Raw genomic sequence first — 23,276 nt, 5'->3', positions numbered from 1 at the left:
ATTTGACTGCAATAAACTGGCAGCGGTGCCAGCCGACCGACCGACTAACAACGACGGCGGCCACGACGCAATTCGAGAAATTCCTTTCCCAAACTTGATATCTTACGGTGCGACCCGTCATGAGGGTAGCGATGTTACCCCGCAGCACAAGATTTCAACTGCCAATGCTCGCGGAATCTAACCGCGCCGGAGTGGATAGCGGCTTTTTTCTCACACTCGGGTATCTCGATAGTGCGGAAGAGTGTGGTCAGAGATCAATGTTCCCTCACAGTGGATATAGAAAACATTGCTGAAAAACAAGGCTCTGAAATCCTGTCTAAGGTTAAAAATAGATTGATGGAATTCCATGTTCCTTAACTTTTACCGAAAGATACGAAAGTCTACCGTTTGAGTGCAATTAAAAAACTAGTATTTACTTCTGGAGATCATCCTCCATATGGAACCCTTGAAATTTTTTAGTTTGGTCCCCGAAGCCCCATAATAACACAACGGTCAATAAGTCTTCGAGTTGACAGACATCACTAATTAAAAATCCATCTAGTGTTCAAAAGAGACATCTTTCAGATGTCATCTGTCAACATGTCATGACTTTCCGGCCATTAGTGTGTTGGTAATTACGCTTTCAGTAACACTATTTTCGGAATATTAGCAACAATAGATAAATAAGAATTTCGTGTGTTAATAAAACATTGATTTTAATTGAAAACAAAAATACTGGCTTGATCTGCTCTAAGCAAATTGACCATTATTAACGAGTTCGGTTTCACATCTCATCTAAGTCAGTCGGTAAACCAAAACTGCTTGCGTTCGGGACAGAAGAAACCAAGTATAGTATTGTGTAGTGAACAATATAACGATCTCGAAATGAGTGAACCAAACAAACAAGCTCCGCCGGTACGAAGGAATACAATTATTGTTGACTTCAGACAATGCAAAATTCGACCTTCGATACTAGAACTTGAAGGTTTGCTTAAGGAGCAAATGCATCTTGACATTAAACGTGTGCATCTACTTCAATGCAATAAGACCAATAATGTTGTTTATATCCAGTTCTATAAGGAGCTGGATGCAATTCAATTCGCTAAACACAATAATAATGTGCACTATGTGAATCATGAAAATATCAGGTACAACATTCCAGTATATATGGAAGATAGTGCTATAGAAGTGCGTGTGCATGATCTTCCCTCAAGCGTCATCGATCCTTATATTCGCAAAACCATGTCCCAATACGGAGAGATTCTCTCTATCGAAAAAGAAAAGTGGAAGAATTTTTTCCCAGGTATTTCACATAGCGTACGTTTGTTACGCATGCGCTTGAGAAGGCCTATACCTTCTTATGTGACATTCGGTCTGGATACAAGAATACCGTGCAAATCACTTGTTACCTATGACAATCAGATGGCCACATGTCAATATTGCCAAAAAGCTGTTCACTACGGTAAGCCATGTGATAGGAGACAATTATACCAAAGGACAACGGTGATTCCTTCACACCAACCCCAAGCAACCCCAGTACATCTGTGACAGTCACCAACAACAGTGAAGTATCCCTTTCAACGAAACCATCCAACGTAACCCCTATAGAACAAAGTACACCAGCTGCAGTTAACAGCTTACCATCCAACCAACCAGCAACTGCAAACAATGTACAACAAGGCGCATCTACAGCAACTAGCAACGAAATCAACAACAATACCATGGCAATGGATGACGAGACGAACCACGAACAAACTGCAACTCAATCCTCGCAGGAGGAAAATGGAAGCTCCTCTCTCCCTAGAAAAAGGGTGACAACGAGATCCAATACAAAAAAAAATTATCTAAAAACTCAGCTAAATCGGCCACGTAAAGCTTGTACGCAAATAGGCCTGAATAAAATATCTTTTAAATAAAACCATTAAGTATAGCCAATTTAAACGTGGTCGTGCATACACTCTGGTCGCCCAAATGAGGAAATCGTCTCAAAATATAATTCCATCGAAAAGTGAAGTTTCAGGAATTAGCAGACATTGTAAAGGTATCAAATGGAAGTGTATTGAGCACTTGATATGAAAAAAAAATCGGCAAAGTGGGTACCGATTAGTTATAAAGGGTTTCTTAAAGAAAAGAAATACGTTGGACTATTTGGAAATAAAACCATTAGAGAATTGATTGTAAAGTAATTTTTCATTCCGGTTAGTTTTCGTGAAATTTCACTCTAAATACTTTGCATTTAGATCCCTTATTACGAGACATTTAGGACGATGTCTAGTGAGTTTTTGCAAACCGTTTTTGAAGAAATTTATTTGTTCACAAGTGCATTGGAATGCAAACATGCTTCCGCGATAAAAAAGATTTCATGAATACTTTCTATTTCGATTATCAAGCTTTCGATAGTTTAAGTATTGAAAGAAGCTAAAATTTGATGGTTGATCTGCCGTTGGACAAAAATAGAAATGCCACCACCCATTTCAGTTAATCTAATCGAAGAACCCCATACCTAATACCATACTTTTCAATTAAATTTCGATTAAAAATTCATTTTTACTCAATTTTAAAGGTAGAGCGTGGAAATATTCAAATAAAAATTTTACATAATTGCTGTATTTTAAATTTATTATAATATTATTGGGAAAGTGTCTTTCATTGATATTGAATTGGCTCTTCACTGTCTAAGCAAACGAACAGTTTAAAATTATTTGTGTGACTCGACATAATCAGTAATTGGATTCAGTTAGGCTATTTTTGTGGCAGATCTACTTCAATCGATAGCTCAGAGCTCTCACAGCTTATACGATTGGATGTTCATCGCCGTAATCATCGTCACTGTTTTTTCTTCGAATTCCCTATGCATGGGCAATCAATTGTTCCAGTACACTTGATTTTCATTTATCATTAAATGTGAAGAATGTGTTTCTCAGGCTACTATCTGATTACTTTTAGTCACTGTAGGAATATTTAATTTATGTAAAATGTATCATTTGGATGATTGAAATCTGTTGATGCAAAGAAAGAGGAGCTTTTATGTCTGTTGTAGAGCAAGTTTGACAGAAACTTACTTTATCGGGCCATTACTCGAACTAAATAAATAAAAATTTAACCGCGATTTTATTTATAAGAAACTAATGTGATCTTCAAATATTATCCATCAAGACTTGACACCAAGGATGATTTTTATCGTATCAAAGAACGCTCACTGGCAACTCTTCACACGATTGAATCAGTGCCATCAAAGAGAGACGGATATCATCGCAACAACAAAAACCCGGCATGGCTCATTCAACATAGAATCGACACCAGTGCGAGAGCGAATTTCTCTCGATGACATTTCATGACATAAATCAAAGGTTAGCACGCTGCTGTGGGGATCCTCTATACAGGCAGTTGATTATTGCGATAGAATCATTTTACTATTACCGCTTATTCTAACTATGTGCATATAACCTTTGTAAAACTTGTGTCTATGAAAATGTCTGTCAATGCTCCACACAAGGTTTTGAAATATTGCGACTTACTAAGCGAATCAGCAAGTTGAATCATCGATTCGATTTTCTGCGATATGTATGAAGTGGAGCGTAGAAATGTAGTAAAATTCTCTCACGGTTCGTGCATTGAGAGACTCCAGTCTCACCAACACTGCTTGACACTCTCCTCTTCGTTTTATTTCGGAACACGGAGAACCTTCATAGGAACATCCATTCGTAACACGGAGAACCTCCAGGAAATAGGTTAATTACAAATGTTTTACGGCCTTATTATTTCAACTAAATTATTATTGCTTTTTCCATAACCCTTTGGGAAAACAGAATTGCTGTTTTTGCATACTATCAGTCATCAAATCACTAAACAAAAATCCTCGTGATTTCCTTAAGTATAGATGATAACTTAATTTCCATGTCGTACCACACAAGAATTCAATCGGAACAAAACAAAAATATACTTGTCGATCTCACCAACGATGAAATAGAAATTTTGAAGTGAATGCAGCACCCAAAATAGTGTCGATCGCGGTGACATCTACAAGTGTTCGTCACGCTGAATGAGCAAATTTTGCACACAGTCCACATGCGAGCCATTTCTGTGACAAAACCACAGTAGAGTAGTGTACAGCGTGCAACCTTGGGACCTGGCCGTCGGCCAATGAACTTTCTGTCAAAGACCCCATATATTAAAACTGTTCCCTAATGAAGATCACATAAGCCCCAGTTGCAAAACATTATTCCTTTCGCATCGAAGCAGGTTTTTTTTCATTCGATTCCACCGGCCAGTGGTCGCGTATTGATTTATCTTGCCCGGGAACATGTTAAAGGGCTCTGCTAAGTATACACGCCATTGAAGAAAGTGAAATTTTTAAATTTTTGAACCTTAATCGGCAACCCTGTGGCACACCTTTTGTATTTTTAATTTGTTTCGAGGAAGTATGCATCGGTACAAGAAATCTGCAGCAAAAGAGAAGCTCGACTGTTATTCGTAGCCGGCGAATGCCCCATTACTGCCGCTTGTTTCTTTCCTGATGCCGCGGTTAAATATCTGACAATAAACCAAATTTACGTGTTTCGCAATTAACCGAGTAGTGAGCAATGGGTAAAACACTTCTTTATGGCCGGTGATTGGTGTGTTGTGTTGTAGACTGCAATGTTATCCATGTGCATTTTTCTTTCCGACTAGTCTGGTTCATTCGACGGATTTTGTGCATTCCTTGGTGGCTCACAAGCATCAAACAGCCGCAATTTGATTGCGATATTGGGACACAGAGCGCTATATAATAGCAAAATTACGATTGAAACACTGACGGCATTATCGTTGCTTGATGCGTTCATAATAATTATTACCGACCGTGTAGACCTTAAAAAATACTTCACTTCGCATGGAGGAAGCGGACGTTATTCTCCTTACTGGCATTTTAATGTATTTTTTTTTTCTTTGAGTCGGAGCACCTCCCCTACATCACTCTGCTGGCCGAACTATGTGCGTTTGCATAAGGTGACAGTTGGGCGTCTTCAAACTCGCATGCTGTGGAATGCTTTGCCTATTTCACAACGCATCGCATACCGCATGCGGTTATCTAATGGTTTTATAAGATCGCGGCGACATCGCAGCTGGAGCCGGACATCAGCGCAGCGTCACACACGCGGCTCACGTGTGTGCCGTGAAAATCTCGATAGGTCGCCTAAGGTACCGGTTTCATCGTCACCCGGAGAGCAACGGATGGTACTAAGATTAACGAATTGGATCGGCAATTAGGCACCGATGTCAGTTTGCTGTGGTCACATTAGGTATCTTTATTATGATGGCTAGTCGAAAATGTAGCGGGTATTAAATTAACCAGGTCACCACACTTTCACGTGTAACAGGTTCAACGAAAAGAAACGCTAGGAACTAAAGTTTTCTTGATTGATTATTTTCGGTACGGTAATTCAATGCGCAAGTTTACATTGTTTTAACATATATCACTCAACATTTATAAGTAAAGGATTAATTTCAACCGGATTTTTTACTTTCTTTTTTCACAATAATTAGATTCAAATAGATGGCGTGGTGGTCCTGAAGACTACCATTGAATTTCATCCTAATCTGGTTTCCGGTTAAGAAATAACACGAAAAAATGTACCAAATTAATGGAAAAAGTGCGCTCGATTTTCCTCAGATAATTCCTATATTATCAAAATCGAACCTTCGGAGTAACTAGGTAAAATATAGAAGAAAATATTCACTCAATTTTGTCAGAGATGACTGAACTGATTTTGACCAACTCACACACTTAAAAGCGATTGTCGTGCTTGAATACTCGATGAAGAGCTAAGGAAGTTAGTAGTTTCTCACCAAAACTGCTGAAAATAAAATTTCCCACAACTTTGCCTCAAAGTACAATCATTCTTAAATTCAGTTGAGAAAGTTAGACTTCGGACTTTAATCCAAACATGGACCACTTTTATTACCTTTCACATCAAAAGAATCACCATTTGATTATAAACAACTTTTGTGAAGATAGTAACCCTAAAAAAATAATATTCAATAGAAAATATAATTTTGTCTCACTAATTTTACGTTTTGGACCACTGTGCAATTATCTTTAATTACTCGAAATACTTCTTACAGCACCTTTTTTCATGATATATTATCATATTTAAATTCTAGCAAGGATTGATTTTGGCAACATAATCGTTGGCGATAAATTTTTCAATTCTAAACATTTTTATTATTAGATGTATTCAAACAGCTTTAAAGAAAAGAACTCAATACACTTAATTCATTTTTTATAAGCAAACTTTTGTACAATTTTTTACACCCAACTATTAAGGCTCTGATATAAAATCAATAATATACTTATTTATCGTAAAGACAACAGTGGAAAAATGGATAAATGATTGATGTTGCCGATCTCCTGACAGCTGGCTGTCAGGAGTTTTACGTATTTCGGAAATTTATAGTTAACACTTAGTGTTATCAGGTAACAACCTACGCACTATTAAGACGTATTGTTTGCCAAGACATATCCCTAACTTAATCTAATCCCTACTAATATTTCTCCTATCCTGTAATATTCGTGGAGATGGAGTGGTACCCGCGGTCTCTATACACAACGAGTATCGAACTAACATTTCTCAGTGCACAGTCTTTGGTCGTGGCCGACGTGAGTGAGTGGGTGAAAATGCTTTGCTTCTCCCAAGCATCATTCTGTTTTGTTTTTGTTCACTGTGCATTTTTATTCGTTCACTTTTTTCGCACTGTTCATGATGAAAACATCATTAGGGTCCTCTCTAGATAATATTCAATTCGTATAAAAACGATAAACAAAAATCGTGTAAAATGATACCTGGCTATTTTTAGAAACCGTACAATTTTTTTTTAACTTTTTTGCAAGGTTTATGTATATTAAACACCAGTTGTCCATTTTGTCTCTATGTGGCAAATAATGTCACTCCATTTTCTCAGGGATGGCTGATCCGATTTTCACAAACTTCGCTATTGAATTTTATCCCGATTCGACTTTCGATTCCGGAATTACTTTGTTAGTTTGTGGAAATATAAACCTATTTTGGTACTACTAGTCCCCGGTTGCCGCTTCCGGACGCACTGGAAATAGTGAAGAAAAGCTCCATCACCGGAACTTAAGGAGTGTATCGAAAATAAGCTATCCACAAGTTTTTCTTTCAAATAATGATAAAAAACGATATTTCATTCAAACTAAAAATAGATCCTTTATTGTACGAGGTTCTTCTTGAGCATAATGAAAACCGGATGAAATTTAAGTTATTCTTTCACGAATTTTCAAACTTTTGATCGAACACTCTTCATCAAGTTCCGGACAAGTGTTGCATCGCATTTTTTGGACGCTTGGGCCCAAATTTTTTTGAACTCCTGCATGTTCCCAGTTGCCTTACCAGTCTTCTTTAAGACCCTCTTCACGATTGCCCAGTAACGTTCGATGGGTCGAAACTGAGGTCAATTTGGTGGATTGATATTTTTCTCAACGAAATGTATACCCTTTTCCGCAAGCCAATTGAGAGTGGTTTTGGCTTAGTGAGCCGACGCTAAATCCTGCCAAAACAGTGGAGATGTACTATGTTTCTTATATAAAGGCAGCAATCTCTTCTGGAGACACTTAGATAGATAGATTTCTGCATTTATAGTTCCGGTAGTGTAAACAACGGTTGACTACAAATCACAGGAACATAATGCTTGCCATACCAGTACCTTTCAACCGAATTTCTCCACTTGAATCGACTTGTTCGCATCGCTCACATCCTCCCCCAACGACGACAGTAAAGTATTGTGGACCTGGAAGGGTTTTTGAGTCCTCCTTTACATAAGTCTCATCGTCCATCAAAACGCATGCATCCGGACACTGCAGAAGACGCGTATACAATTTTCGGGCCCTGCTGCTCGCTTTTTCTGTTCTACACTTTATTTCGAGATTTTCTGCTTCTTGTAGGTCTTCAGGTGATTTCGCCTCTTCATTCGCTGGATCATTCCGACACTTGTTCCTGCTTTTTTTGGGCAAATCACGTATTGACATTGATTTGTTCTTCATGATTAGAGATACCACTTTCTGATCCAGCTTCGGGTTGGAAGAACCGGGTTATCTGGCTTTTCCTGGTAGGTCATTGAAAAAATAGTGTTCCCCAAACTTATTAATGATGGTTTTAACACTGACATGATGAATTTCAAACCGCTTCGCCAATTTTCGCATAGTAATACCCTTCTCACTTAGCCATGTGTCCAGAACCTTAATTTTCACTTCTTTTTCAAAACCCGACATTTTGAAAACGCAGAATTTCAACCGCACAAACAAGTAAACAAACGAAAGCTAACAGTCAAACACACAGCATGCTGTGATCGTAGCATAAAAACCCATTACAAATACATGCGTACAACACAAATGGACGTGGATAGCTTATTTTCGATACATTCCTTACTTCGATTTCTCAGCAACGGTCTGGAGAGGTGTAAATTTTTTCCTCCACTAATTGATCTGGAATATATGACCATGTACAAATTATAAACAAAAACTTTTAAGGATTCAATAAAAAATAACTTGTACATCCTAGGAATTGCTCAATTTCTGCAGTTGAAAATGTTTGATTTGGATAACATTAATTTTATTTAAATATTTTATGTATTACTGATATCTTTGAAATTAAATTTAAAGCGTAGGAACGGGTATAGCGTGATGAGTAAGTCGAAGCCTTCCAAGCCCCGCTCATAGAGTCAACATGTTTTTCAAACTCAAAGAGACGAATGAAAGGGCAAAAATTCTATAGGTGAAACAAAAGGCAAAGAAAATGATCGACACAACTGAGCATTGATATAGTTCAAATGCGGAATTCAAATGTATTATCTCACTGCTACGTGCATTGAATTAGTTTTTGAAGTACGTTAACATGAACATGATTCAATTCAAGTAAAAAAAGAGAAAATTAGAAAAACTACGAGTATTCAAAACTATCAGCACGCTTCAGTCACTGCGTTTCACTGTTCGAAAATAGCTCATCTGCAAAACCAACTATTTAGCAGAATCAGGCATGGTTCACCGAAGATCAGACCAACGATGCAAAAAGCGCCTAGCGCAGGGTATTAGCAGTCATTTGCATATGAATCACAATGTTTATCACCGTAAATTACATACCGCACCCTTGTTATGCCCGGTGTTGTCTTGACGGTTATGCTTTTTCTAGCATCGTATCTCAGCTGACAGTGCTTATCACAAAACTTCGATAGTGAAGACTGCGGCAATGAATGAATGAAATTACTTGTTTTGCTAGGCAAAGATCATCCGATACGGGAAATAAGTCCAAGTGACAGCCACAGTATGGGGAAGAGTGCGAAGCGATCGTGTAAATATATCGTGTAGCAGAAATAATCGTATTACGTACGTGTAATCAGGTACCGGCTAGTACTACACACATCACCTATGGATGTAACACGGCGTGTATGTTTTACTCAGCTGGAACAACTCGGTCGACATCTATGGCGCGATCATCACCAAATGAGGCTATTGCGTGTGAATGCGGGATGTAGCTACTCATGTTTCACCGAGTGCACCGCCTCCCCTTTCCAAACCTTATGTTCCGTACATCGATTCAACTTCAATAAACTATGTACGCTGTTGTTTAGTGATGAAGCTATTATGATGAGATTTAATTAGAAAAAAACGATAGTCATCTGCTGGTCATCGCGGGCACGCGGGAGAAACTAGCCCACGCATTCCACCAAAGACAGATCATTGTATTCTAGAACAAATTGTGCAAACAGATGATGTGAAGGTCGTTGGAAGTCGAGCGATTTGTTGTGATTGCTTGCAGTCTGTTAGTTATCTAGTGTACTACATTGAATAATTCCGAGCAATAAAATTGTATACTTTAGTTCGTTGCATACCTGCCACATAAGTAAAACGATTTGTTTGTGTAGTACCGCGAATCGTCACTAGCGCATGCAGATTTTTTTTATTTAGATTTGGCTCAAGTTATCACAATAAAGATTGTCTCAGAATGTATAGACGCAACCAAAAAACCGTTGCCATTTCGCAATGGTTTAGAATCTGTCAATTTTTATGGCTGCGTCCTATTGTTTACACTCTTCTCTAACCACTTGTGCAGTTGTTTATTCGTTTTCATTAGTTTGTTTCGAAATGCGTGGACTTTCAGCAGAACAACGTCGAAAAATTGTATACAAATGGTGCACAGAACGCTGACTGTCACTGAGAAAGATAGCAAAAATGGAAGGAGTATGTGAAAAAGCCGTGCGAAATGCAATCAGGAAGTTCGGTGAGGATCCTTTGGTGTTAACCTTTGAGGATAAACCGAAAACGGGTCGAAAAGAAGGTCCTGCTAACCCTCAGTTGGATAAACGTATACTGAAGGCGTTCGAGCAAAAGAATGAGGTTTCAGTTCGGGATGTGGCCAAATAAGTGGGCACTTCGAAGTCAAATGTTCTTCGTGCTAAAGAACGTTTGAATCTTCAAACCTATAAGAAGCAGAAACAACCAAAACGTAGTCCTAAACAAGAAGCATCGATCAGGCCGAGGTTTAGAAAGCTGTACAATACGATTCTTGCTGGAAATTTGACCTGCATAATCATGGACGACGAAATCTACGTGAAACTCGATTACAAATCCTTGCCGCGACCACAATATTATACGGTGCAAGAAGGGCAAGTGTTAAACCAGTCCGAGACATCGATTGAAGTTGAAAAATTTGGTAAGAAAGCTATGGTCTGGCAAGCAATTTGTAGCTGCGATAAAATTTCGAAACCCTTCATCACCACTGCTTCAATGAACAGCGAAATATACATCAAGGAATGTTTACAAAAACGACTTCTACCCATGATTCGAAGCCACAAAGATCCTGTTGTCTTCTGGCTAGATCTTGCTTCTTGCCACTACTTGAAATCAACGGTAGAATGGTATACTACCGAAAATGTCACTTTCGTCCCAAAAGACATGAACCCACCAAATTGCTCACAACTTCGACCAATTGAGGAATTTTGGGCATTAACGAAGGCACATCGTAGGAAACATGTCTCGGCAGCCGAAACCATTCAACAGTTCGAAAAAGATTGGAAAAAAGTGTCTAAACTTGTCGCCAAGAAGTATGTACGGAATTTAATGAGTAACGTTCGCAAGAAGGTACGCCAGCTAGTCTACATTGGCTAAGTAGCAAATGTTGAGAATAATATTCTGTTGTTGTAGTCTAATATTATTTAGAGCGGAATCAAAGTGCGTCCATACTTTCTGGGGCAGTCTTGAACTATAACAAATCATTCCCAGAGTATGACATTACTTTATGTTTTTCTTCAGTTTCTAATGGTTACATATTGGTTTGTATCATCGATTCCAAAACTTTTTCGATAGAATGCCCTATTTGAATATAATATTCTATCTACTGTCCATTGGTAAAAAAAATTAAAAAATCTATCGATTTAGCATTTTTGCAGTTGACTTGAGTTAATCGCGAATCAATAATTAACTCTGAAAGCTTGTATCGTCAGTTTCCGTATTACGTTATTTTCATTTACCAGTCATATTTTTGTCTGTCTTTCCGTTGGGTAATGGAAAAAATTGGATTGGCAAATTACTTCATGTGCAAATTTCTTGGTGCAAACATTGGATTACTTTGTAAATGTAGGGGAGACCGGGTTTGGTCTGGACACGGGGCTAAACCGGACAGCTTAAATATCTTCTAAATTAGCAATTATTTCGATCCATGAGTTGATTAACGTCAAAAGGTGTACATTTTTTCACTGATTTTTTTTTAAATGTATAAAATTTTTGGGTATATATTATTGTGATGCTTTCGATTACGTGAAAAATAAAATTGTTATTGTGTCTCGAAAATTAATTATCTGTGCAGGGATAAACCGGGCAAACAAAGCTCAATCAGACACATAATTTTTTACTTGAAATTCTTAACGGATTGTTCAAACATACCTGAATATTGATATCTGTATTTCAATTCTACTTCTTATCACTAATTTGGTACTGCAGGGTGTGAAGTTTCGACACAAGTTCTAAATTCTTAGCGAGCAGGATTATATCTCACGCAAGGTTCAAATTAACATACAATCCATTCAAGCACGATTTCATTTCTTTTGCGCTCAATCAGTTATCTTAATTTTGGTGCCCTACCGTATTCGCTCTTCGTTTTTGTGTGAAACTTTAAAATCTGGTTTAACCCCAATTGGGTTCAACCATGGTTCCATGGTGACTTAGTAAAAAAAATAATGCTTGTTTTTCCAAGTCAGCTCAAAGTTGAAGCTACACAACTGTATAGATAAGTGGGTGAAACCGTAAGTGAATTTCCAAGAAAAGTCCAGTTTCGCCCCAATGAATGTCCGGTTTCACCCCGTACCTTCCAATTTTCTCTTAAATTTTTACTTATATTATGACCTTTCAGGAACCGCATAGGATACATTTTCATCGATATTTGAAGCTTGACTAGTTTTTGATTAAAAAACAATCATAACTTTTTACTGGTAGCTCATATGAAAAAGCTTGGTTGAGCAAAATTGTGCGCAATGATTAGTTCAACAACTCTTCTGAAGACAACTTTTCGGTAGAACGTTTCACAAAAAAGTTAAAACAAAAAAGTGATTTTTCAGGAGGCCACCCTATTTTTACTCGGGGAAATTGATGTAACTCGATCAAATAATCCAAAGTGCACACAATTGTTTTTTTTTCTTGTTAGGTTTCGTCTTCGACTTGTCAGTTCAAAGCAGTTCAAATTGGACTGCTAATGTAATCTTAGCAGTCCAATTGCATGTAAAAAGTTTTAGTTAGAAAAACGTAGTACAACCACAAACGAATTTCCAGACATGACGATCTTTTTTTGGCTCACATCTACGGTCCTCCGTGAAACTGGCACCAATGGTGATAAATTGGTTGCACTGCTGAGTTCCCATCATACATTCCTAATGCAAATGTCAAACCGTGAGAACCCTTTCGATTCGGTAGCTCATTTGTACATATTGAGATTTTATGGCACATTTTGGTTGAAATAATAACAATGCAATTAATCTCGCGCTCCACCAAGCGGTGAGTGCGGTCATTTCAGAAGGTTCCGGGAACGAACCACATTTTTTAAAAATATTCATATGCACGTACATGTCTTTATTATTTATGTTTAACAGATGTGTCAATTTTGTTGGAGCTTTTCCTATCATAAGAAAATGTGCTTAATGTCGTACTTCACAAAATTAATCATTTTCGTTTTGATTTTTGTCCAATTGTTTGTGTTGTTGTTAACAGTAACATATGTACCTTGTTGTACATTGGTAATGGACGATAACTTATCAGAAGACAGTTTCTTACTGTTTTCGATTGGAATCCAAGTAGTAGTAGTTCCGTAGTCTTTGCATGTAAATGTCTTCTTTGTCGAGACCTATCGTAGTGAACGTGGTTATTTCAATATTGATATATGACCAGTTGTTCGTGTAATCATGTAAAAATGTATCAGTAAATCTAACCGAAATCATATAAGAAGAAACTGGTTTACTAAAGCTCATTAGAATACTGTACAAGAGAAAAAAATTTACCACACTTTCTTGTCAATAATCCCTGAAAGTTCTATGACATGATCCTCCACATTCACTGATACGTTGTATTTAACGAGTTCATGTTCAACATAGTGTATGTTGTTATGGTCAGTTGCGATTTAAATTGTTTCGCGTTCAGAGGAAAATTTAAAGTAAATTGCACTATTACATTTGTTCAATTGAATCTCTCTCACTTTCCTCAAATTGAATAACAGTAGAATTTTAGTCTTTGGTCTATGCAGCGACGGTGTCTTTGCCTTTCGTTCGTTAGGTTTGCCTATCCCAATCTGGTCTTATTGTTCAATACACTGTATTTGCTCTTAGTTTCTTAATCTTTTTCTATCGTAAGCAGTATATTGTGTCAGTAGTCTCGGAATTTTATTTTTTTCCAGTTTGCAGTCTTACATTAGCGTTCTTCAAGTTACCTTTCTAAGTTTTCGATTTTCTTCGTTTCTTGGCTCATGTTTTCCATTACTTCTATACATTTTTCATAAGTTAGTGGCACTCTTGGATTGTATAATGTTTTCATTACTTCATTGGTTTTTACAAGCTTATTAGCATAAAATGATTAGTGAAATTTCCTCAAAATTTAATTATAAAAGTCATGAGTTTTGATGAGGAAAAATGTTCGGCCAATATGTGAACATGTGTTTATGAAATTGTTGTACATTCTGAATAACACTGCCGACGAGCAGCAATTGGTACAAAAATTTCTTTCGCCACGTCATCCAAACAAAAAACCTCATAATCGTACTGACGAGTAAAAACTTCTTCAGATTTACTCGCAAAAATTACAACAATTATCTGCACGGTAAGAGTCCAGTTCCAAGTAGCACTTACCTTTTTGTTTCAGAATGTATCCTCTTCTGTAGAGCCACCAGATAAGAGCTGCAAGCAGAACCGTGGCGAACAGGGTCCCAAAGATGGCACCGGCAATGTCGCCTCCGTCGTAGCACGTTTCGGTTTCCATCTCGATGGACGGAAATATTAGGACCTTCGCGTGTTTGACCTTTGTATCGCAGCAACCCAAGACAAAATTAATAACCACAAAAAATCACGTCAGCCTGGACCGATTTATTATTATTATTATTTTGGCACGTACACGTTGTTTCGTCGATTCGATATTTTTTGCGGTTAGGTCCACAATAACAAATTTAGTGTTATACACTTTTTCACTTCTGCCAACTCGCGTTGAACCCTTTCCGCCGAATTTGTTGTTTTCTTCTCGAAATTGTTTTGCTCGCTAGTTATGCAATCATTGTGTCTTGGGCTCAGCGATTACCTCTGAATCTCTCTTGGTTTCAATTGTTTAAATCCTTTGCTGAAATGAGAAGAAGCAAACAGAGTGAAAGATTTTATGTTAATAGGTATGCATAATACAACGCGAAGCTTTTTTTTCATTCTGTTTTTATTGCGATCGCAAAGACAAGAAACGACATTCAGCAAAACGATCGGAAATTATAGGCTATCTCTCGCGCGAAGACTTCTCGCTGGACTTGGTTGGGTTCGTTGCTATTCGACATGATTGAGTTGCATTCACGCGTGTGATTTCATCTGCCGTTTCTCGTTTGCGAGAAACGTTGCCATACCTGTTTTTTCTGTTCAGCCGTAGAGTTATGGCAAATTTGCATGTTTTCTTGCAACATTGTTCTCATTTTAAGACATACATTTCTGCTGGTGTTGGGCGTGGAGTGATACAATGTCTGGAAGAATTCCCTCCAACTATAGAAATGTAAATTAGAGGTAGTACGCTGGGAAATTAACATAAATATTGATCAGTTTTAAGAGATTTTGTGAATATTGTCGAAGTAAGTTTGCATTTCAGCAGGGATACTTTCGATCTCCGAAGTGCATTATGTTAACATTACCGATCTCTAATTATTTTCGTGTCAGGCAGATCCTTATCTTGAAGTTCCTGTGAATTTCGTAATAACAACAATGAGAGGATTGTTCCGAAGTTTGTCACTTGTCACCTTGCTTCATCGGTACCATTGGTATTGGTCCAGTGAGAGTAAAGTTCATTGAACTATGAACGAAAAACAGCTCGTAATATAACTCAGTAGCTCAAGTTATATCCAGAGATGTGAAACCAGCTAGCATTTATCCAAAACTTTTAGACGCATAATATTAGGAACTTCACGCTTACAAGTAAATATAAAAGCCTAAATTTCAAAACAACTCATAAATTGAATAGAAATCTCCCAGCTTCAAGATAAACGTTTCACATATAATGAGTCTTTCGAAATCGATTCGTCATTATGGCTCTTAATGACTGAAAAATATGCTGTAATTTTTCCGTCCTTGTCAAAAATTTGTTTCCTATTTGATTGATTATTTTTCCAACAAAATCAAATATATCTAACAATATTCAGTTTCTTTTATGTGAACAACTTTAATGAATCGATCGCTATTTGTTGGAATGACCGTACGAAACTGTTTGGTTTCCGAAGGTTCCACGGTACAATGGATTCAGGGGGCGCGTAAATTAAATTAAACATCGCGTTATTCCAAAATGTTCCCCTAAAAATAGATTTTAGTACAAATGACATACAAAATCTAACAACGTAGGTCCAGTTCGTAGCTCGCAAAAGTATCTAGTACCATCTGAGTAAGTTCTAAGTCGAAAACGCAGTACAATACTGTGAAATACAGTACCGGTTCTTGGGTTCCGGCCCGCTAGTACCTGCAATAGTGGAACTAACTTCGTTTTCTCAGATATAGTCTAATCGATCACTAAACTGTTTCATTCTGTAGGTTATACTAGTTGATGCACAAACAATTTCTTTGGTTTCCTTCAAGAATTGAAGAAAAATATAGAATAGAACAGAGCACCACTAGGTGGATTAAAACTAGTTACTCTACCCCACTGAAAATGTCAAAATTAGATTCCCAAATTAGGCTTTCAATTCTTAAAATAATATCATTACGTTAGAGGAGGATAAATGTGAATTACTTAAAATTATTTGTTATATAGAAAGCTTAAATGAATATGAAAAAATGCGGGTGGGTAATGTTAGAGACATAACTGGATGTCGTGAATACGAAAACAACTGGCATGTTCCTTAACATTTCCGAATATTTTTTTTTTTTTTTTTTTTGGCCACCACACTCCCCCACACCAAAAAGCTTCAATTTGAAGCCCCCTGGTAGTGGACGCAACTAGTCTCAGCGGAAAAACAAGAAACAAATAGACACTGGCAATAATAATACTAGAAATACAAATTTAATTTTGATTCAAAGTCCGCTGAGATTCTATTTATTCATGGTTTGATGTGCAATTTATTAAAGTGGAATCCCAGTGGAAAAGATTTCCTTTTAAGGGATCCACAATTTAATTACTACGCTATGTTGGAAAGAAAGTACAAATTAAATTAGGTAATTAGTTATTAATATGAAATACTGTTGACGATAAATACATTACATTATAAAACAAAAAACTAAATTAGCTAAATATCTCGTTCAGTCTGTGCTTAAAATGGTACTTTAGTCTAGCCGCAAATGTGGCACGATTGCTTATTCCTCGCATGTCAGGCGGAAGTGCATTATATTTAGTTGGACCAACAAAAAGGATCCGTCTTTGACCAAGGCTTGTAGCTGCTCGAACACGAAACAAATTGTTACTACGGCGTGTTGTTCTAGAATGGGATATAGTTGGGAACTGTAGGTTATGGTGTACTGTGAATTTATACAAATTATCATGGATGAATAGCAACGTTTGGACATCACATAAGTATGTTATTGGTAAAACATTATGGTTTCTGTCAGAGTATAACAATAGACTCGAGAATAGTAAGGGTTTATTGAAAATGATTTTTAGGCATCTGTTCTGTAGAGTTTGGAGTTTCTTCAGATGAGAACTAGCGGCTCGCCCCCACACCGATACCAAGTAGTTGAGCTGTGAATGGATATAAGCAAAATAAAAATTTAACAGCACACGCTGGGGAACAAAGGACTTGACTCTCCATAAAACACCGCAGTACGACGCCACGTGCTTGGCAACAAACTTTATGTGGTGAGCCCAGGTTAATGTGGGGTCGAAATATATGCCCAGATACTTGAAATAGTCAACTTTTTCAATAATATTGTGTCCAAGCTGGGGATGATTATGCGTTGGTATAATTTTCCTTGTGGAACGGAAAATCATATACTTAGTCTTTGTGGCATTTAATGATAATAAGTTCGCATTGAAATATTGATCAAGAGTTCTTAAATCACTTTCCATTGAGTTAATAATAGCATTGATGTCACTGTCAGGATAGAACAGAGCTGTGTCGTCGGCGAATAGTCGTGGAGTTCCTTTAAGATGTAAATTACCTATATCATTAATATATAAAAGAAACAATAGTGGACCAATATTACTTCCTTGTGGAACACCAATGTTTATTGGAGCAAGGTTGCTACTGTCACTTTCGATGGATACAAATTGTTTTCTATTAGTCAAGTAACTACGGATAATTGAATTAGCAATGCCCCTGATCCCATAGCAATCGAGTTTGTCCAAAAGTATACTATGATCTAATGTGTCAAAAGCTTTTTTAAGGTCTAAAAATAATGCACCAACTATATTTTTACTATCGATCTCGCTTATAATTTCGTCAACTAATTCAATTATAGCGGTTTGGGTGCTAGAACCTTGTCTGAAGCCATATTGGAATCTAAAGAGGATATTATGCTTACTTAGGAATTCGATAAGTCTAGTGACTAGAAGTTTTTCAAATATTTTGTTGAATACGGACAATGTAGATATAGGACGGTAATTATTACAATCACAACGGTCACCCGATTTGAACACAGGAATGACTTTAGCAACCTTGAGGCAATCAGGGTAGTAACCGGTCTGAATAATTACGTTAAAGCACTGAGAGAGTATTTTTGCGAATGCAAATGAATTATGTTTTAGTACACTGACAGAGACGTTATCAGGGCCGTTACTCTTCTTATTATCCAAACCTTGTATTAACAGTATCACTTCATTTACAGATGAAGGACGTAGAAAAATAGAATCACAAACACGACGAACGTTACTTATTGGACAAAAAGATGAGTTTACAGGAATAGCTTTAGCTAATTCGTTACTGATATTTGAAAAGAATTTGTTGAAAATATCACAAACTTCCTTGTTGTCATTAATGTTTTTGCCCCTGTCGATCAAGCGTATCTTATCCTTTTCTTTTGTCATTCCGAACGTAGATTTAAGATTTGTCCAAAATTTCGAATGAGGTACGTTAATGAGAAGGTTTTCGTAATAATTTTTTTTATTCGCCTTTTTCATGGAGTCGACCTTTTTAGATATATGTGATAGCATTTGTTTGAGATGCTGATCGTGGGGGCTTGCCTTGATACGTTTGAGGCAATTGCTTTTTATTTTCACTAGTGTCCATAAATCAAAGCTCATCCATGGGCAATGATTACCTTTCACTGTGACTGTTTTAGTTATTATTCTTGTATGTTGTTCGAGTAGAGAGTTATATACGAAAACTATAGATTGAAGAACTGTTTCAGCGTCCTCAATGACATCAATACTATTAATAAAATTGGAAAAATCAAGATTTACCTGACGATAGTTAATTATTTTTTTCGTTAACGTCATAGGTTCTTTATCAGCCAGTATTTTGAAAGTTGTTAAGATTTGAGAGTGGTCGCTTAGTTCATTAAATATTGTGTCGTTGCGAATACGATTAACGTCGTCAAGTTTACAGATAATATGGTCAAGTATATTGTCGCTAATTGGTCTTGTAGTAAAACAATTTGTACACGAAAAGTCATATGATTCTAGCAGAGCCTTATATCTTGTCACAATATTGTTATGAATGAGATTTATAGGAACATTTATATCACCTACAATAAAACACGTATGCTTCGGTTGAATTGAACACATCAAGCTTTCTAGGTAAACGGAAAATTCGTTAAAATCAAAGCTAGGGGGACGATACACACCATGAATATTATAAAAATGTCCTTTGATACAAAGCTCGATGTTTATATGGTGAAATCCATCGGACGTGTAATTCTTAATCAGTCTATGTTCAATATCTTGTTTGACATATATTGCTAGGCCTCCACTAGAATGTTCTCTACAAGCATAAAAGGCTTTATAATGCGGTATTTTATAGAGAGCACAATTTTCATTTTTCAACCATGTTTCTCCGATTACTATAACATCTATAGGAGTTTTAAAATTGTCAATATCAATTAATATATCATCAAATTTTGAAATATCGTTAATACCTCTTACATTCCATTGCAAAATCTTAAGTGTTTTTTTGTCGTTTACTGTATAGTTGTTATTGAACTTATAAATATTTTCGTGAAAAAAAATTTTTGGTAGTCGTATTATCCATTTAAAAGAGAAACAAATAACAACACATGTAACATCAATATAATAACTAAATTAAGTTCTTTTACGCTTGAGTGTTACTTGATCTGGGGAAGGAGACGTCAATTGTGTGGATCGGTAAAAATGTATAACACGATCCAGATCTATTTTGTTACGAATTTTTTCCAATTTAGAATAGTCATCCTTTTTTACTAATATAACTCCTCCACGACCTGGCCATACATACTTAATATTTAATAATTTTTGAGATTCTCGCATGTTTTTTAACAGTTCCAAAGAAGCAGTTGACAGCTCCTCACGAACTGCCACTTTCAATATCAATTAGTTGATCAATTGTATGAAATATGCAAGCATTCCCCTTTTTCACTACTAGAATTTGAAACGATGCACCTAAACTAAAGTTCAGATAAGTTACATTAAACATTCTGAAACACAATTAAATATTATCAAATAATCAGTATAGATTTTTATAATAAAAATACAGATTAATCTGTATACGTGGCAACCCAGTTTCGCACGGCATATTTCCAAACGACACCCATTCTAGTGTAAAAATTTGTTCTATATCAACACTTTCATTTTTGCATTGCATGATTCGCAATTGAATGTGTTAGCGAAGGTGCACATTTTGTCTACTTTTATTTGGATAAATCTGATGCTTTTGGTACGAAAGAGTAAATTCAATTAATTCTTCATAATGATCTGTAGCACGGAAAAGTCCTTTGAATTGTCACGACCACCACACAGCGAAAAGTGCACCAATCTAATCAAACTGTTCTAGATTTGCTCTAAACTGAGTATTTTTGCCTTCGATTTGCGAAGAAGAAATCCTAATAGTTCTTTAGAAAACTTTTAGAGCCATTAGAACGGCTGATTTTGTGTGATGCTCTCCACCGTTGTCCTCTTTTCGTTGTTTTTTTCACCAATGCAAACGACTGACAGCTGTGACGTAATCGCTCTTTTCGGAAGCGAAACTAGCTTTGCAAACAACACTAAATACATCTGCTCGCAGTGGCGATAGAATCCAAACTGATCCAATTTTTGTTACAAGGTTTCTTTTTACGTGATTTCGTTTGTAGCTTTTTCACTAATGGGCGGTTCTAACGGCTATAAAAATAGCAGCATACAGAATTTTAATTTCGATTATTTAATTTCGGGATTTGCATTTCATTGAAAGAAACTGGTCCGTGGCTGGTGTTGACATGGGTCAAATGAGACAGGTTTTTCAATAGTATACTATTGAAATCCTTCAATGCTGTTGCTATACACGTTTAAGTTGACAAATTTCGATTCAGTTGGTAGTTAGATTATATAAATCCTTCCACAGATCACTGCGCTATGAGCTTTAAAAATACGAGAAAGTTTATACCAAACATTTCAGAAAAGTTTAATTTCGAATTATTTGAGATTATGTCACACAAGTGAAAATTTTATCATAAAATTGTAATTATATTTCCGATGGCCATCATTTCGCCGAATGACATTTCGCCGAATGGGTCACTTCGCCGAATGCCATTTCGCCGAAAGGGTCATTTCGTCGAATCCTGAAATCGTCTTGAAATCGTAATTAGAATTGATTTAAATTTATGACAAACGAAAGATGATAGCGTTAACGCCCGTTTTGTTAACTTACCTTTGTACTTCTTGAAAAAAGATTGATTCATGAACCTCAAAAAGTAGTTCCCAAGAAAACTTGTTGACTATTAGCTAGTAAGCATCAAAGCAATTGCATAGGTGTATCTACCAGGCAAATGTAGGTGGTATTTTCCGTTTATTAAGTGAAAATGAAAAAAAATACTAATTCGGCTACGCCACATCGTTTTAGATCATGTGCTGTCCGACCTCGCTACCGCTCGTTCGGACCTAACTAAAGCAAAGAAACCTAGCTTTGAGTAGACCGGGCCAACGAGGCGGTTACAGGTTTGTATGCAAGAGGCCGCCGCTTCCGACGCTTCCATCTTGGCTTCGGTTATGTGGCTGCGCCACATCAGTTATACAGGAGACATAACATGCAGGAGATATGACCCTTACGGCGAAATTACCCTTTCGGCAAAATTACCCTTTCAGCGAGATGACCCTTTCGGCGAAATGACCCTTTCGGCGAAACGACTTTCGGCGAAATGACCTATTCGGCGAAACGACTTTCGTCGAAATGGCATTCGGTGAAACGACTTTGATTCTAAATTCCAATCCAAACATGTATAACCCAAACGACCTTTTACATAGATGAAGCGTCATTTTATTGCGAACAATTTAAAAGAGAAAACACTTCGGAACACTGTGCAGTGATCAGATTTTGAACATCTACAGTTCGATAGATTTTTTATGTGATCATACCTACTCACTTAGCATGGATGATGATTTTTAATTACCCTATGATCACAGAGGCACCAAAACATTACCTCCACTACGACTGTCCCTGACGGATATCAGCGTCACTACGCCTATGAGCGTTCGATTGTTTAAAACCGCTGGTCATATTTCGTCTAACGCACAATAAGGGACCGTTCATAAACCACGTAGACTCACTGGGGGGAGGAAGGGTCTGACAAAAGTCGACGTTTGTCTACGAGGGGGGAGGGGGGTTTTGCCTAAAGTCTACGTAGTCTCATATTTTTTATTGAATTTTCAAGCAATTTACTTAGTTTAATTAGCCGGTTGCGCGTTTCTCAAAAACTGCAAGGATCAGCCCCATAGGGTTGTTCGAGCCATAGATGTGGAACAAGGCAACCAAAATCGACATTTTTAATCAATCGTCACACTTTTGAATCCGTAATTGCACAAGAGTCTGCTGAGATGATCTTTATTAGGAACCAACACCGAATTTTTATAGCGCAAAGTTTTTCTACCATTCTGCGATTTCGGTTGAAGCGATAAACTTTTTCTTATTATCAATCGAGTTCATTAGAAATTAATCTTAAGCACTCAAAATTTACCCTGAGGTAGTTGTCAATTTCTCAGGCGAAACGACATAACATGGATTTTCATCCGAACTTGCATAACACAAGATCAGAGCATACCAATTTAAGCTTCAAATCGTTTTATGGCATCTTTTGTCTTGCTGTCTGTCAACAGCCTACCTCTAGCATGTTACGCGTAGGACTGAAACGTTAGCTATATTTTTGCTTCTATTTATAGATTCGCATGCTTCCAACAGCGTCGCTTTTGCATCGATTGACCAATCAGAGCGATGCTTTCCCTTTGATACATCGCTTACTCCTTCAAAACCGTCGTCTATGGCAAGGAAATCCTATATGCCGGATATTTTCAATAGACAAAATAGGACACTGCTCGCCACTAATCAAAATTTCAATCATTTATAACTGAAAATACATGGCTTGATACATTCAAATCGAATCTTAGAAATATTTCCAATCAAATAATGAAATAATAATCATAATTGATACAAAATATACTGAGCAGT

General features: G+C 37.0%; 1 protein-coding gene across 1 annotated transcript in view; it reads right to left on the bottom strand.

Annotated features, from left to right (window-relative positions):
- LOC131434564 (uncharacterized protein DDB_G0284459-like) overlaps positions 1 to 23,276 on the bottom strand; it is a 186,742-nt gene that overhangs the window by 146,385 nt on the left and 17,081 nt on the right. The window contains exon 2 of the mRNA XM_058601391.1: positions 14,356 to 14,836. Within this exon, the coding sequence (XP_058457374.1) occupies positions 14,356 to 14,485 (130 nt within the window). The 5' untranslated portion in view covers positions 14,486 to 14,836. The remainder of the gene's footprint in view (positions 1 to 14,355; positions 14,837 to 23,276) is intronic.

Source organism: Malaya genurostris, chromosome 3, assembly GCF_030247185.1.
Source record: "Malaya genurostris strain Urasoe2022 chromosome 3, Malgen_1.1, whole genome shotgun sequence".
NCBI classification, from domain to species: Eukaryota; Metazoa; Arthropoda; class Insecta; order Diptera; family Culicidae; genus Malaya; species Malaya genurostris.
This window is presented reverse-complemented; position numbering and strand designations above follow the sequence as displayed.